General features: G+C 38.0%; 1 protein-coding gene across 5 annotated transcripts in view; it reads left to right on the forward strand.

Moving 5' to 3' along the window:
* The first annotated feature begins 894 nt into the window (after nucleotides 1-894).
* Nucleotides 895-16,729, forward strand: part of TTK (TTK protein kinase) — a 29,865-nt gene continuing 14,030 nt past the window's right edge. Inside the window, exons 1-7 of one of the 5 annotated variants that reach the window (XM_023922327.2) lie at nucleotides 895-1,099; nucleotides 2,525-2,694; nucleotides 4,892-5,036; nucleotides 5,307-5,532; nucleotides 9,696-9,802; nucleotides 13,342-13,485; nucleotides 16,605-16,713. In XM_023922327.2, coding sequence (XP_023778095.2) covers nucleotides 4,892-5,036; nucleotides 5,307-5,532; nucleotides 9,696-9,802; nucleotides 13,342-13,485; nucleotides 16,605-16,713 — 731 coding nt within the window. In that variant the 5' untranslated portion in view covers nucleotides 895-1,099; nucleotides 2,525-2,694. Of the gene's footprint in view, nucleotides 1,756-2,163; nucleotides 2,293-2,524; nucleotides 2,695-3,489; nucleotides 3,508-4,891; nucleotides 5,037-5,306; nucleotides 5,533-9,695; nucleotides 9,803-13,341; nucleotides 13,486-16,604; nucleotides 16,714-16,729 lie in introns of those variants that run through there. The other 4 variants (XM_023922326.2, XM_086876372.1, XM_023922328.2 and 1 more) reach the window with 4 other exon arrangements.

Raw genomic sequence — 16,729 nt, forward strand, 5'->3', positions numbered from 1 at the left:
ATGGAAGACCATCAACACAACAAACCCACCAAAATTATGTCTATGCTAAGAGGAGTAAGGCAGTGCTGAAAAATATCATTTTACTTAGCCTTAACAGAGAGTTACAAGTGCTCTTTATTTAGTAGAGAACAGGAACCTCCATGGGATCATCCATTACATTCTAAAAAAGGTGTTTGGACTAAATTTCCTCCTAGAACTCTTGTTGAGTGTAGAGTGAGCCTGTATCACTAGATTAGATGAGATGAAATACTTAAAATGTAGATAAATAAAGGAGATAAATTTCAATGAAAGGCCCGTGTAGGTATTTTATTATTTGACATCATGTGTGATGTCTCTGGCAAGCAAATGATTAGCAACTTATCAAATTATTAAGGCATTAAATACACATCTGATTTGTATAATGTGCTACCAATCTTGAAATATAATAGGCATAATATTAATACATTGTAAGCATCAGAACAACCATACAGCTGCAAAGAACGCAAATTATTGTGTACACCCAGAACGCAAACCGAGAGGCTGAGCTGTTCTGCTTAGTGCGTTTGCATTACTATAATCCAAGAACGGGAAAGCTCAGAGAAGGAGCTGCTTTTAGCAGCCTTAGGCACACTGCAGATACAGGATCGGCTTATGAAGGATCCTCCGGAGGGAAAGGCACAGGGGAGACGTCATCTTAAGGAGCTGGTCTGGACACACAGCCCGACTATTCCGTTACAGCGAAATAGAGCTTCAAGCTATAACCGGCTATGGCCAAACGAGGAAAGTATTTCCAGAGAGATAATTTAACTAAGTCGGCGCTACCCCATCCCCGCGACCGCTGCCCATAACCAGCCAAGGCCCGCGGCCCTCAGCCTCCCCAGCGCGCCTGCGCACCCGCCCCGCCGCTCGGGTCCCAAGGCGCAGCGCACGGCGCAGCCACCGGCCAATGGGCGGGCGGGCCGCCCGTGTTTCCCTCCTGCGACCAATCAGCGCTCGCTTCCGCCCGCCTCTCAGCCAATGGGAAGGGCGCGCTCGGGCCGTCGGTCACATTCAAACCAGGGCAGCGCGCGAAGGCGCTCGGTCGGAGCCGCGTCCCGGCCCTGCAGCGGTGACGGCCGCGGTGAGGGCGGCCGGGCGGGGCTGGGGGCGGCCTCGGTGAGGGCGGCCGGGCCGGACAGCGAGGGCGAAGGGACCGGGCCCGGGAGCAGCGGAGTGAGGGAAGGTGGGTGAGGGAGCCGGGGGGCAGCGGGTGTGCTGGTCTGCGGGGCTGCGGCTTCGCTGGGCTTCCGCCCCTGAGGGCGAGGAAACCTGGTTGCATTTTCTCGCCTCCTTCGCTGCCTCACGGTCTTTGTTTATACCACATTGCCTCACCTGCTCCGCTGCTGTTCAGTCTCTCTCTTACTTAGCCCTGTTTTGTATCTTGGTGTCTTATCCTTTCTGTGTCTTACGTTAGAATTTCATATTTTTCTACTTAATTTCTTCGTTAGTGTTGCTAATTTTTTTAAATCGACGGCACTTTTTCTTAGTATTGGGAGTTTTTGTTTTACTTTTTAAAAAAAATTGTTTTAACTTTTTTTAAAAAAAATCCTGATTTAGAACTTTTAAACAAAACAGAGGAAAAACTTTTATAGGTTGTGTTTTTTAAAGCCTGGGTAGGTGCTTCAGAAACAGGTGTCACTTTTACTCTCCTCCTTAGAGGTCATAAACAGAACAAGTCCTGTAATACAGCAAATACAATATTTCAAGACTGGATGCTGTTGCTTCTTTTTATTATCAGTGAGTATTTTTGAGTCTGTTAGACATGGGCTCTTAGCACCAACCTGTACTGCCACTTCATCCATTTACTGCTCGCAAGTCTCTGTCCTTTGGCACCTTGTTTAGCCTCCTGTATGAGGGGTTGAAGTTACTCTAACTACTACACTTTATTTGGAGTTAGGTCTTCCTGATCTTTACATTACGTGTTCCCTGGTTTTCCTGTCCCTAACCTTCTCTCCTGGAGACATTTCTAGATCTCAGGTATGCTGTAGTGTGGCTGTTGCAGTTAGGACCTCAGCTCCTGTTCATTGCCTTTGTAACAGCCTGTGGCTGGTTTATGTCTTTGATGTTGTCAGATTTTAAATATATCTGTATCTACCTATATATGTTTCTCTCTATCTCTCTCTCTCTATATAAATACACACACAGCAGGGAAATTTGTGGCAAATGCTTTCTTCAAGAGTAATTGTGCAGCAGATTAAGAGCAAATGAACCTCTGAATACCTGCTTATGGTTGAACGTTGGCATGAGTGGAAAGATTGCTGGCAGATCATGATGGTATGTAGATGAATATGCCCTTAGTGTACTTTTAGTCTCTGAACGTCACAACAAGCTGACACATTTGGAAGTGCTTGCCCTCATTCCAAAAGTTGTCTTTAAGCTTTTTTTGCGCTGTTAACTAGGGATAGTTTTATTGATTTTGATGAAAACTGTATTTCTGGGATATGAAGATTAGGCAAGCTTGCACTGTAAGCTTTCAATGTTTAACCCATCAATTTTTGATACATAGGTGCTTCTTCACGATGGAGAACTTAATTTCTTGCCTTTGGGCTCTTGGGATCATCTGAGTTAGTCTGGCCTTCATCCATCTTACCTTTTTGACAAGGTATATCCATTCCTCAGGAGAGTTTTTCTTCATAACACGTTGAACCTTGAGCAGTTAAACAGCACACCAGAAATGTAAGTTTGATGTGTATTGTTGAGACTTAAGATCAGATTTATACAGAAATTTATTCTTCTTTATGTCTACTGCATTTGAGAAGCTATCACTGCAGGAAGAATAATGAACTTTTGACAGAAAAATATAAACTTTTGGTGAGAAAAATATAAAGACTGTTTAAGAAAACCAAAATACATCTGGGAATTGTTAGCAGTTACAGTTGCAATGAGATATTGTGGTATTTCTTAACACGAAGTAAATTTCTTTTGGTTGTCTTGGTGCTTCAGTTTCTGGAGAAGCTGACCTCATCCATACTTTGAGGGAGTGGTTACAGTTGAAAACTGGGTCCCTATGGATATTCTCACCCGTAAAGAGGTGATTTGGAGTATCTAATTTCTTGTAGCCCCTTCTAGAGTATTTTTAAAGGGCAAAACTGCAATGTATACTAAAATTTTCCTTATGAAGCAAGTGTCATCTGTAGAATGGCATATGAACAGTATTTACTATAGTAATCACCTATGTAGTTTTTAGCAGCATGATCCCCAAAAGATGGGACAGTTTACAGACCCACTCTCAGAACAGACTAAATTGGCTATGAGGGAGAAATAGATATTGAAGCAAGTTCCAAACAAGCATTGAAATTAAAATTTATTCAGGGTACATTTATAAGTATAAATGAGGGGATTCCTTTATTTGTCTCTGTTCAGTGAAACAAAAATAGTGTTTCAGATACTACTGATCTAGCGTACAGTCTTTAGCTTTCATACGATTTTGGGCTTTTTTCATCGTAGGTCTTGCTGGAGGCTATTTGAGTGTCACTCCAGACCCTTAAGGTGCTTCTTCATAGTGGCAATGTAGATGATGCTTTCCTAAGTCTTGGAATTTACACAGTGAAACTGTGCTTTCAACCTACAAAACAGCACTTCTGTATTTACAAGAGCAGGTTTGGTATTCTTGGTGAGCCATATCTAGCTCAGGATGAACATGAAATATGCCTACTTTTCCCTTATAAGCAAGTTCTTGTAAGCATGATAATATTTTTGATTTATGGTCTTCGCTTGGGGAAAGCTGGGAGCCTGGTGCTTTTAAAGACATGCTAGCTTCTGGTGAATAATGCTCTAAAAATTATTTCTGGGACTTCCTGAGAGTGGTGCCTGGTATATTTTTTTAGATAGTGGGTTAAAGGTGGGTTAAACTTGATTCCATTCAATTCCTTCTCTAGAAATAATTCACCTAAAAGTAGATCTAAAGTTTCTAGCCCTCTAGCAACTTTCTGTTGATTTGTTATACACGAGTACAAGGGGAACAAAGACTAACATTTCACCGTAAAATTAAACTTAGTTTTTCTTTGAACCTATTTAATCTGTCTGAAGTGTGTTACTTTCCCTGTTCTTGGGCTCAACTTCACAGTAATTAGGACATCAAATTCCTGAAAATGCTCTAAATTCACCACAGTTTTTAGCAGAATTCTCATGTTCATTAGATGCATGGAACATTGATGTGGGAAAAGCTGTTTATTGTAGGCAGAAAAGGAAGAAATCATTAGAGTTTTTTTAGCTTATTTTAGCAGTCTTGCTCTGCTCAGATCGCTTAAATTGTTATCTCTCAGCTATATACGTGTATTAGCTCATGACACACTGTCAGAAGGTTGAGGATTTGGCATAAGTTTCTTATAAGAGGTCTTTGAATCTTTAAACCTCCTTTCAGAAACTTAAAAATCAGTGTCACTTGTATTTGTCCTTTGAACAGAGGAGAATGGGAATTCTTTTCTTCTTAGCCCACTGTGAGAACTAATTGCCGTAACCTATGGCAAGGAACTTGGATTAACACTGTGTGCTAAACTAAAGCCAGCCTAATTATGAGTACAGAATGTGATTTAATGCAATGGATTGGAAGCTATTTCAGGCAACATATCCTGCTTCATTTTATTCAAATGCTGACTATACCTTATTGGAAAGGGCTGCTGTGAAGTATGGATTAGGATTTGGGTGGATCAGCTAAGTACCAATTCTTTTTATTTGTCCAAGTTGTCTTCTATGAAGAAGTTTACTTGTATAACTACATTGACAAAGGCTTAATGGAGTATTTGTTACATAATGTGGTTGAGTCTCAAGCTCCAAATTATACATGAGAGGATTTCCCATGGTAATTCCAATCAAAGTGAGCTACAACAGGGTTCTTAGTAACATCATTGTTTTTTAACCTGGTACCTTGCAGATGGAGGAGACGGACCTAAGTGAAAGAGGACTGCCACAGATTACATCAATCATGAATAGAGTTAGAAACTTGAAAAACAAATATAGAAATGAAGAGAATATCACAGATGAATTTAACTATACTAAAATCTCAGCTGATACAACAGGTATTTGGTTTTGTTATTCTGTTGTCACATATGCAAAAGATCTTAACCTAGACTGAGTGGAAGAACCATTAACTGAAAGGATTTCAAGTTTACTGTTTCTTCAATATTAATGATCACAAAGTTAATTTCACCTCTCCTTATTTCTTAGCTCTTTTGCTCTTTCTTGTTTTAAAAATAGTAACCATTTTGCACAAAAGCTTGTAAAAACTGTTTTCTTCTGTACATGTTTGCTGCTGTTTAAATCAATCTCCTTTTTTGTTTTTCTGTCAGATAACTCTGGAACTGTCAACCAAATAATGATGACAACAAATAATCCAGAAGATTGGTTATGTTTTTTGCTTAAACTAGAGAAAAAGGGTGTTCCTCAGATGGATGTTAGCCTACTCAATAGACTCATTGGTCGTTACAGTCAAGCAGTGACTGCGTTACCTGCAGAAAAGTATAGTCAAGATGAGAGCTACGCTCGCATCCTTGTGAGATTTGCCGAGTTGAAAGCGTAAGTATAAATTTTCAATATGAGAACTCATCATTCTGTTTTTGAATTAAGAGAAGAATACCTTGTGTCATTAGTGTTTTCTGCAACAAATCATCATTTTTAGCGTGGATGTTTTCATTCTGGATCCTTGAAGGTAAGTAGCTTTGGTTAGTCAGCTTATCTGTTGTCTCCACAGTACTTGTATTTTTTGTGGATGCTAATAAACATGATTGTTTAGAGCTGTTTGATTTAGAAATCTTAACACACTACTTTTTTTTCTTTGGTTCTCTATGTAAGGTACAAGGGGGAATAGCCCGAGATCTTTTTTTGAGCTTTATTTTAGTATGCTTTCTCTTTTACTAGAAAAGACTCATCACAGTTTGGTTAAATTAGCTGCCTTAGGATAGGAAGAATGTCTCAGAACATCATTCTCTGGTTCTGTGCTTTGAAAATTAGTTTTGATTGTGGTCATTTATTGCTTTATTCAGTCCAGATTTGAGCAGTGTTGCTGTTCAGAGGCGTTCAGACATAATTTGGGACAGGGTTATAGTTAGGTTTTATTTCATAAGGGGTTATTTTGTCAGTTGAAATATCATTACAGGAAATATTTTGATGAAGAGCTGTATTTAAACATTGCAGCAGTCTAACAATTAGAGCTGAGCAGGTGATCTTCCAGTGAACATAGCTAATCTTTTTCTTGTGTGTTCTTCCCCTGTTTGACTTTTTGGCATATGGTTTCATCTTGCAGTATGATAAATGTCTACTTCTCTGCACTGTCATTTGCATGGATCTTGCTGCATCACTGTTACTGAAAGCAGACAGTGGAGGTAATCTGTTGAATCTCCTGTTGAGAAACATGAGTGAATAATGACCTTGTGAATCTTTAGTACCTCGAAGAGGGAAGGTGTTTGTGTATAAGTGGAGTAAAGAATCTCTTCTAGAAAGGTTTAAAGATACATTGCAAGATATCATTCTTATTCAAAGATTAATTGCTTTCCCTCAGAGCAGAAACTGTGTAATATAGACTTCTGGATCCTAGTTTATGGAAATGCCTTTCCAGAATAGTGATCAAGTCACATCTTTTATCTCATTGTAGGAGACTTTAAGTTCAGAAAGATTTCCTACCTCCCTAATCAATTTGACCTATTTTCACTTGATCTTTAGAACATGATTTGCAAGATAGATACTTTTAGGATGTGTGCAAGAACTTTGTTCAGTATTCTGTGTGATGTATTGCAGAAAGCAAAACTAAAGGTGCTGTCAGTAGCCTTTCAATGCATTAGTAGTATGAACAGTTCTAGTTGTGGTGTCTCACTGAAATGTCTTCAGTTGTTTCACGTTAGAGCCTCTAGGGACCTTCTTGGGAGAGTAGTCTGTCTTGTTTCACTATTAAAATGCACTCTAGACCTGTGCTAAAATAACTTCTACTTTAGTAGCCAGAATTACAGAATCTACATATCTCACTAGGTAGCTCAGATCTGCCGTTGTTTTCTGCTGCATATTTTAGTTGGCAAATATCCTCAGTCATATGTTTCCTAACATGCCTAATAAAAATTCCTTTTAAAAAGATGAACAGCCCACTCCAAACCCCTTTTTAGAAATGTACCCACCAAGATCTGATACAGCATCAATCCCACTGGAAGTTCACTATAAATGGTCTCCCTAAATGATGGTTCCTTATTTGGAAATCACTTTCAGATACTAGCTTCTTAATCATTTTTATAAGTTAGTACTTCCTTGTCCAGAGTAGCATATAATATCAATTATTTATATGAAGCTACGTTTATGAACTACATCTGTAATATCACTAGCAATGAAATTGCTTTTTGCTGGTTGTAACTAAAAACCAACAATGTTGATGGTAATTTTTGGAGATTTTAAAGTTAATAAGCAGTGGCTACTTATTTGGCTCTTTTGTGTTTGTCATGTTTATTTGCTGCTCATAATTTTATTGTTTGAAATTTCCCTGGTGTTCTACACTTACCTTCTCTGTCTCTGGCTGTCAGTTTGTTCAGTACTATATATTTTGTCTTTACTTGGCTTTAGCTTCTGTTAAAGAAAATCCTCTCATCTCATGATTTTGTAGAGTGCTTCTGATTTATTTTTTAGCTATTGCAAGTAAAGCAATACTGATACTTCAAGTTAAGTGACACTGATAGTTGCTCTGATAATACTGCCTTGGGTGGGAGAAGAAACATGCTTTTCAGTAGAATTGTTTGCTGTTCTCCCAAATGTTCCACCTAAACAAGGTGGAAAAGCAAATTGGCATCACAAACTTCAGAAGCAGTGGCAATGGCTTGAGATTTTAGTATCTACTGCCAACACTGTTTTGTTCTGATTGTAGAACTGTCTGTAGTATGTTAAGTGGTTGAAATGGATCTTAAAGATCATCTAGTCCCAGCCCTTCCTGCTGTATGCAGGGAAACCTCTCACTAGACCAGGTTGCTCAAGGTCTTCTCCAGCCTGGCCTTGAATGCTTTCAGGGTTGGGACATCCACAACTCCCCCGGGCAATCTGCTCTGGTGTCTCACCACCCTTACAGTAAAGAATTTCTACCTAACACCTAGACTAAATTTCCTCTTTGATTTTGTACCAGTTTTTCCTAGCTCTACCACTAGAGTTCCTGACAATAAGTCCCTTTCCAACTTCTCTGCAGGCCTCCTTCAGATACTGGAAGTTTGCTATGAGGTATCCATGCAACCTTCTCTTCTCCAGGTGAACAGCCCCAACTTTCCCAGCCCATCCTCATAGGAGAGGTGCTCCAGCTGCCTGTGTTTGTGGCCCTTGTCTGGATTTGTGCCAACAGGTCTCTGACCTTTTTATCTTGGGAGCTGAATGCAGTGTCTCAGGTGGGATCTTCCAAGAGCAGAGGGGCAGAATCACCTCCTCTGACCTGCTGGCCATGCTTCTTTTGATGGATCCCAGGATTCTGTTTGGTTTTCTGGGCTCCAAGTGCACACAGCTGGTTCATGTTGACTGTTTCATCAGCCATCACCCCCAAGTCTTTCTCCCCAGGCCTGGTCTCAATCACATCTCTGTCCAACCTTTAGGTGAAACTGCATTATTCCATTCTTGGTGCTGGACCTTTATTGTCCTGTTATCTTCTTGAGCTCCAGTCTGGCTGTGCCAGTACCTTTTGGCCTATTACGATACCAAGGTTGTCTAGAGAATCCTTAAGTGTGCTCTGAAATAGTCAAAGACAGACAATACTTCTATGTTTATCTGTAGTGTACATTAGCAATGCCTGCTCTCTTGAAATGCTTCTGGCTGTAGCACAGTGCCACCAAGCGTGTGGCACTCGGTGCCTATCACTAGCGTTAAGTCTTGTTGTATGTATTGCTATCCAAGCTGTTGCTGCTTTCTGCAGGAACTGAAATTTTAACAAACTCTTTGGAAGTGAATGTAATACATTACAGCTTAATTTCTCTGGCTCAGACTTTGCCTGCAGATGGATAGTTCTGTGCCTGTCCTATTGCTCTGGATGATGGGAGCTGAGTTCAGTAAGCCTATATGACTAATAACATGCCTAAACTATGAGGAACTTCTTAAATTCAAAGTTCCACAGAATTCTACTGAAAATGTGTTCTTTACCTTTCCATTTGTATTTTTCTGTACTTTTATTTTGAACCATGGTAATCTGGTGCTCTTCCCACTTCTAAATGGTACCTTTTGTGTACCTGTTGAACCAAGGGGGAATTTAGGAAGGAATTCCTTATCTCTGGATTATGGATGTTGCTGGTAAGTTGAAAGGTAACATTCATGTATTTCATAGTGATGTAGGTTTCGGCCTTTTTATCTTGACTAGAGTTTGCATAGGCTGTAGCTGCTCCCAAATATTTAAATGTTGGTGTGCTGTGTGTAAGCATGCATTAACCTGCTCAGCAATCATGTTTGAATGTAACACTAGGATTAAAACTTACCAGAAGTAAGGAAACTACGAAGTGCGAAAGAGCTTAGAGGACTGAGTCCTTTGAGTTTTGGCAAGGTTCAGCTTGATATCAGTTAATAGAATTTAAAATTCTTTGCTTATCTGTAGTTCACTGATTGCTCTGAGAAAGAGAAAAATCTTTACCCTATAGGTGGGTTGCTTTTTCAAAGTTATTTAAAGGCTTCATCCAGCACATGGAACTTCATCCTTCTCAGGCTCTTCATTTTGTGTAACTATGAATATGCTATCTTTACAGGCTTCAGGATCCAGAGGAGGCACGGGACCAATTTCATCTGGCCAGACTGAACTGCAAGAAATTTGCTTTTGTGCATGTGGCTTTTGCACAGTTTGAGCTATCACAAGGTGTGTAAAAAAAAAAAAAAACAACAAAAAAACCCAAACTTGTTTGGTGTTGCTGTTCTGTGTAGTGCTCGGTTTTGTTGTTTTAAACTTCTGCTCCCATATATAATTTGTAAGGAAACTGATAGGTATTGAATGAGAAAAAAAGTCTGTTTTTTTTTAAATTGAAATTTACTGAGAACATGTGTTTACTTTTGAAATGAAAGTATGCACACAGTTCATTGTTTAATTCTGTTTCAGAAATAACTTTCAGACCAGGTGAAAATCGTTAGTAGTTTCTACTTTTCTGATCTTCTTTAGGTCTTGCAGTGGAGAGCTTTTGATTAAGGCTCTTCCTGTATTGAGGAGTGAGGCTCAAATACTTGCTTGTGGAAGAAATTTTATATTCTTCCAAACAGCATCTGTAGATTGTTTTTTATCAAACCCAAATACACTGTCAATGTGCAATTTGGTTGCCCTGGTGCTTGCTAGTGAGGTTGTGTAGGCTGCCCACAGTCTTGTATTTTTGTGTGTTGGTTTTATTTCCATGGATGACTTGAACAGCGACCTATGTTGCCCTGTTTATTTTTTCCTTTGACAGTTTGCTCTGCACAGAAAGACAAGCACATTCCATGAAAGCTATTTTCTTATTTGAATCAAAAGACTTGATGGATATCTTTTAAGTTTTTGTGGTTTGTTTTCCTTCATGTTTTTTTTCAATATCATGCAAGTTGTCCGTATACTGCCTAGTATGAGAAATTCTCCCCAAAGTTAGCTACACTAAATAATCTCTCTATTCTACACTCTAGATTCTGAATGCATTTTCCTAGTTATTCCTCTTTCTTTACTTCTGTTTATTTTCCATGGACAGAGGTTTTGTCTATACATTTTTGCTCCAGTACTACTTTTTAACTGTATTTTAGGGTATAGTTTAGATGTTCAAAGTTTGGCCCATGAGGCAGATCGATTTTGTTAAAACCAATAAATAGATACTCACTTGTCATCTCGGATTTTCCAGTTTTTATTAACTGGTAAGTTGATTGGCATTGGAGCTGGAAAGGCTGTGAACCAACCCCCCCCCCCCCCCACCCAGAAGTACATGTTATGTTTTATAAATGACTCCTGTACAGGATGGGGAAAAGACAAAAATACACATGTTTGTGTCTTAAAATTAGAGTTCGTTATGCATAAGTCAGTTATCTGACCAGTCTTGTTCTAATATATAATCTAATATCTAATACTTGTGGTATTTAACTTCTGAACAGTAATAAAAAGAAGGTAGTAATTTATTTAGTGAGCACTGGATGTTTATTTAAACAGATAATTAAACACTAATACTTCAATAACAAAGATATTGTTAAATAAGTGTAATAAAACCTATTGTGTAATTTCGTAGTGTAGAAATGTTGCTACAGGTTACCAGTGACTAAATTCATCCTGTAGCCATGGGATGTGTTCATGCAATAGTTTATCTTACTTTGACAGCAAGTAATCAATCTAAAATGAAGTCCTAATCCCAAAGGAAATAAACCAGTTATGATTGGCTTTGTTCTATCTGCAGTGTGCTCTCTGATTTGTATCTGTTACCCTTGAGCTGATCTAGGTGTCCCTTGGTAATGTGTATGGAGCTACAGTGTCCCTGCTGGGCGCTTCAAAGAGGATTAGTGGAACATGTGAGTTGTAAATTGTTACTTAAGAGTGCTGTTCCTTTTTCACTATGTCCACTTAGGCCAGAGGGAAAGGAGGAGGGTAGTGCTTTGTTACTTTTTCATCCTGGTAGTTTCAGCAGTGCTTGGCACACTTTGTCAGTATTTTCTTTTGCATTAAGAAAAATTTAATTGCACATTCTCTTCCTTAGCTCACAGTTTTGCTCAAGATAAAAGCTCAAGTTGAAATTGTGAAATTAGACTTGGCAAATTGATGTTGATTTTTTAATAATTGAATATTGGTGACCTGGAAATGGAGTGACACAATAAAGGTGCCATTCTGTTTTTTGTGACTTTTTACCTAAATATTGACTACAATTTCATTTAAATACCTCAGAGGAGGAGCTGTCTTGTCTTTACTTGGGTGCCTTGTGGGTGGTGTACTTGAAGATGTGCTGTGAATTGATCAGACTTGACTATTTCAAATCTTATACCAAGGTTGTTCGTTCAGGCTTTTGGTATGTGATGAAGTGGACTGACTGACACTCAGAAATACTTCTGACTTGTATGTCTTGGATCCTCATCTTTTAATGGGGGGGTGAAGCAGTTAATTTTTCATATACATGTGTTGGCCTCATGTTTTCTTGCGCAATGAGGCACATAATACTAGGAGGAATTACTTTTGAGTAGCAGGTCTTGTTGAAGCAACGTGTTACCAAATTTAGCTAAAGGTAGAATCACAGAATGCTGGTTAAGGATTCTTAGAGCCTATCCACTCTGCTAATGATTTAGGAGAAAAAACAATATTTGACTATATGGTTAAAAAACAAATTCTAATAAATTAGTACGAAATTGATTTAAGTGAAAGTGTAGAAAATTTTGGTGCTTCCTTGCTTCAGTGCTTGACATCATCCATTTAATATTCTGAAAACAGGTTACTTAAAGCAAAAGTTCCTGATACCTACAGTGCTCTTCCACCAGCTTGAACTACAGGCAACACTGATGTCTAACTTCATTTATGAGTGGAGCTTTGAGTGTGGGGGACATAGTGTTCTTAAATATACTATTATATATAATAAGAAATACTTAAGTATATGTGTATGTGGCATGAATGTAAGAGCAAAGTGGTTTATGTTTTGCTGCTTTGGAATGGAGGAAGAAAAGCATTTGGGGTTTCAGGTGCATTGACAGCTGTAGCAGATATTGCCTCATTTTTCCCAGATGTTCTTGAAACCAAGCAGAGTATTGTGGTTATGGAATGCTTTTTTTCCCTTACTTGACCTTTTCTAGTAGATGCCTGTGTACATGTTTACATAAGTAAATCTACTGCTTCAATATGTTTTGTTAACACACTTCCTTTCACACTCAGCTCTCTTCAAAGTTCTCCGTTTGTCATTCAGTAATGTTCAAAACTGTAATGAAAAGACATCCTTGCTTTTCTATTCTCTTTTCTTAACTGTAATGCTGTCCAGAATAGTGATGTTTTATTTAACAACAGCTGGTTTTTAAACTTGATTTTTATTAAGTGCATGAAAGATGTTTTTTACCTGATCAGATCTAAGTGGAAGTCTATAAAGGTCATATTTCCTTGTTTATACAGAAAAAAATGGATTTTAGAATGAGTAGAATTTTCTTATAGTTCCTATAACATTAAAAAAATACTGATAATGCATATTTTGTGACATCTTATTCAATTTAATGTGAAAAATTGACTTGTGTGATTTGCTTGTAACTATTTCCAGGCAGTTTCCTTAAAATAATGGCGAAGTAATGGGATGTGTCCCTGATGGGCAACAGCTTCACAGACTTACGTAAAGTGAATATAAGAACATGAATGTAACCATCTCATTAATAAAATCTTGCCCCAGTGTAATTGTTTTTTTTACTTCTGTGATTGCTCTGTTTCTTACCACTTAGAAAATGAGAAGAAGTGTAAGCAGATCCTTCAGAAAGCTGTGGAGTGCTCTGCTGTTCCCCTGGAATTGCTGGAAACAGCTCTGCAAAACTTACAGTTGAAAAAAAAGCAGTTACTTTCAGATGAGGAGAAGGAGAACTTTGCAGGTAATTGCAGTTTTTTTAAATACTGGTTCATGCATGTTGTGATTCTAGATTGGAAAAAATCACTAGTGTTTGTCCCTTCTAGATATAGACTCAGAATCTCTGTTGCCCAATAAGCAGATATATTTGTCTATGTTATAAATTTTATTCCTGCAATGCTTGTTTTCATTTTCAGTGCAGTGGCTGTAGTTTGCAGGAGCTGTGGGATGGTAGATTCTGTAATTCTGCAGAGTGTGTTCCTCTGACTGTTGTCAGGCATTTGCAGTTTGTAATAGAGACGTACGGCTCTAAGTGTGAAGTAAGAGCTACTGTTGGTAGAGAAGATTTAGGACTGAAATACACAGATTCAACTACACATATATAGGTTGCTTGGAGGTGACAGACTGGGGAAGCTTTGGCAGTCATTTCATTGAAGTCAAATGTAGGAAAAATAATCTATTTCAACTTTATTTTGGACAAAACCCCTATGTTTATCAGAACAAAGCTGAAGTGCTTGGCTGTATCATAAATCCTAAGTGATCCTTACTGCTGGGTAAAAAGGGAACAGTTACTTCTTGAAGTTTTCAAGAGAGAAATCTGTTTGGAGTGGAATTGAGCAAAAAATACAGTTTCAGCATTGAAGTGTATGTAGCTAACTCTTGAAAGAGTGATGTCTAACACTTCCATATTCTTGCATTGTGTAAGGACAGAATTAGTGTAAAATAGGTCTGATTTAGTTTCTTTCCTTAGGGATATATCTTTAGGAGTGGTGTTTGAGATTCGCATGGCACCTATTGAATCAACCTGGCTGAAACACTAGCGGGGGTGTGAACCCTTTTTATAGAGCTCAGCTATGGCTGAATACTATAGTGTTTTTAATAAATGCTATTTTCTGTCTCATTCTGTTTATCATTAATTGGATATGGACATAAGAAATGCCACTGCTGATGTACTGTGCCACAAGAGAGTATCTTGAAGAATACCAATATCCTTCATGGATTGTACAAATTTCTTGGTGACATTATTGACTTGCTGCTGCAGAGCTAAGGAAATACCTAAGCTTAGGTGAGAATGCATGACAAAACCATGCCTGCCAGTTAGGAAGCAGTGAACTTTGGGGCCAAGAGTAGGCTTCTTTATTTTTTCATGTAGGAGTTTGCAATTAGATATTTCAAAAATGCTAGCTATTAATTCAGTTATTTTAAGATTAAAGTTTAGAAGGTAAATAACACCAGACTTGAAGTATCTCAGCCTCTGGCACATACATGGCCTAAATCACTGAATTTGGCTTTAAGTGAGTTTGCATGGTCCTCTGGAGCAACAGAGGCTATTTTAGTGTATTGGCATTTAGGTATTTTCTGTTTTGTATTACCATTTGAAGAGCTGCTTTTGAAAGTTTATGTGAAAATATGAATGCTGTATATGCATTTGTTCACAGCTTCAAAAGACTGTACAGAATGCTTTTGACAGTTATATGCAGTTAGTGTTTTGATGCAAATATTAACCATGCATCAAGTCTAAAACCTTTGGTTTAATTCCTCTCTCTTCTCCTTCATTCATGCACAGCAATCTAAAGTGTTTTACAAACTAGGTGCATTCAAACGCATTTAGTTGGGAAAAGGTAGTCTAGTATTTAAGAAATGTAGGTCACAGAACTATTTTAGAATCGTTTTGGGCAGAAGAGAGCCTTAGGTCGTGGGGTCAGGAGTATCTTGAGAAGCAGGTAGGCTGTCTTGGACTGTAAAGGAATGAAAGTATTGTAGATCGTCAGCTGGATGTAACCACCAGCTTGGTGTTTAAAAAAAAAAAATCTTTGGGGGGAAAAAATAAAGTATGGGATGCATTTGTGAGATGGTGATGGTCCTGGGTTGGTAATAAAACTACACTGTACTTGGAGGCACATATTTTATTTAAATAAGTAGTTTGGTCTATTGGCATACGTAGTTTATGAAACAATTAAGTACTAGAAATAGCCAATATTCAATATTCTATATAGATGCACTGTTCATCTACCAGAAGTCTGACTTCTGGCTTAAAGTAGAAGAGGGATATGGGAAAATTCAAAAGAAAAGTAAAATCTATTTTAATGAACTGATACAAATTTGAAAATGTTAAGGTAAATGATATGTAAAAAAGTCCTTAAACTGATTTCTTGGAAGGTTGTGGATAGCCATGAATGTTGTTTGTCAAGCAGATAATTTCCTATCCTGATGGAACACAAGGCTTATGTGATATGGAAGATCATATTATATAATATCTTAGTTAGAATCTTTGAATGATTTGGGTTGGAAGGGACGTTGAGGATCATCTAGTTCCAATGTCTGGCGATGGGGCAAGAGCACCTTCCACTAGCCCAGGTTGCTCAAAGTACCATTCAATCTGGCTTTGAACACTTCCTGTTGCCTTTGGTTGTATTTTTTTTAATATGTTCTTTGGTGTCTGTCTTTTTTTTTTAAAAAAAATCTTGTTCCTTAATCAAAATAACCAGATATTAATTTAAAGCTTTAAAAACAGATTTGTCAGGAAAATAGCTGGGTTCAAGAGATTATTGTTTTTCTGAAGGTGCTTAAAATAGCTTGTACTGAATGAAGAATTAAACTGTGTTTTAATGTGAATATGTGGTCATTAAGGTGTTGATAAATTGTTTTTAGTATATTCTGAGCTCTTGTGGTTTCTTTGTCTCTGAGAAATGACCTTCCCTTCACCTTTAGGGAAAAATTATATGGTAGACAGTGTTATGATGAACTGTTTATTTGTGGGTTTGAGGTTCTAGAATGACTTTTCAAATAACTTGTTTGTTTATGGTTGTGTTTACCATAAAGTATACCTGAAATATATACTTTCACAAAGTTAATTATGTTGACTAGACATTTATATTAAGGTTAACATACAACTTCATAAACTTCTGCTAAATCTTCAATAATCAAGCAGGATTCTCTTCTGGATTAAGATAGGGTTGGTGAATGGGCTGTTTGCTGTTGCCTGCCTTGATATACTCCCTGACCTTGCCCAGCTTATGTGACCACTCTCAAATACGCTATCAGTGAAATCAACTGGTTTGATTTATCCCAATTAACTGCTTAGAATAATTTAGTTGAATTTTTCTGGTATGATCTGAATGATTCTAACTATTTTCCCTACAGTATCAAGTACACAGGAGTCCGGACTTCAGAATACAGGTGGAAATCACAGAAGCTTAAAGAAGAATGATTCTAGTGAGAATTCTACTACTGTTACCAGATCCTTATTTAGGTAATGTCTTAATTTC

This window comes from Cyanistes caeruleus, chromosome 2 (assembly GCF_971803275.1).
Source record: "Cyanistes caeruleus chromosome 2, bCyaCae1.hap1.1, whole genome shotgun sequence".
Taxonomy (NCBI): domain Eukaryota; kingdom Metazoa; phylum Chordata; class Aves; order Passeriformes; family Paridae; genus Cyanistes; species Cyanistes caeruleus.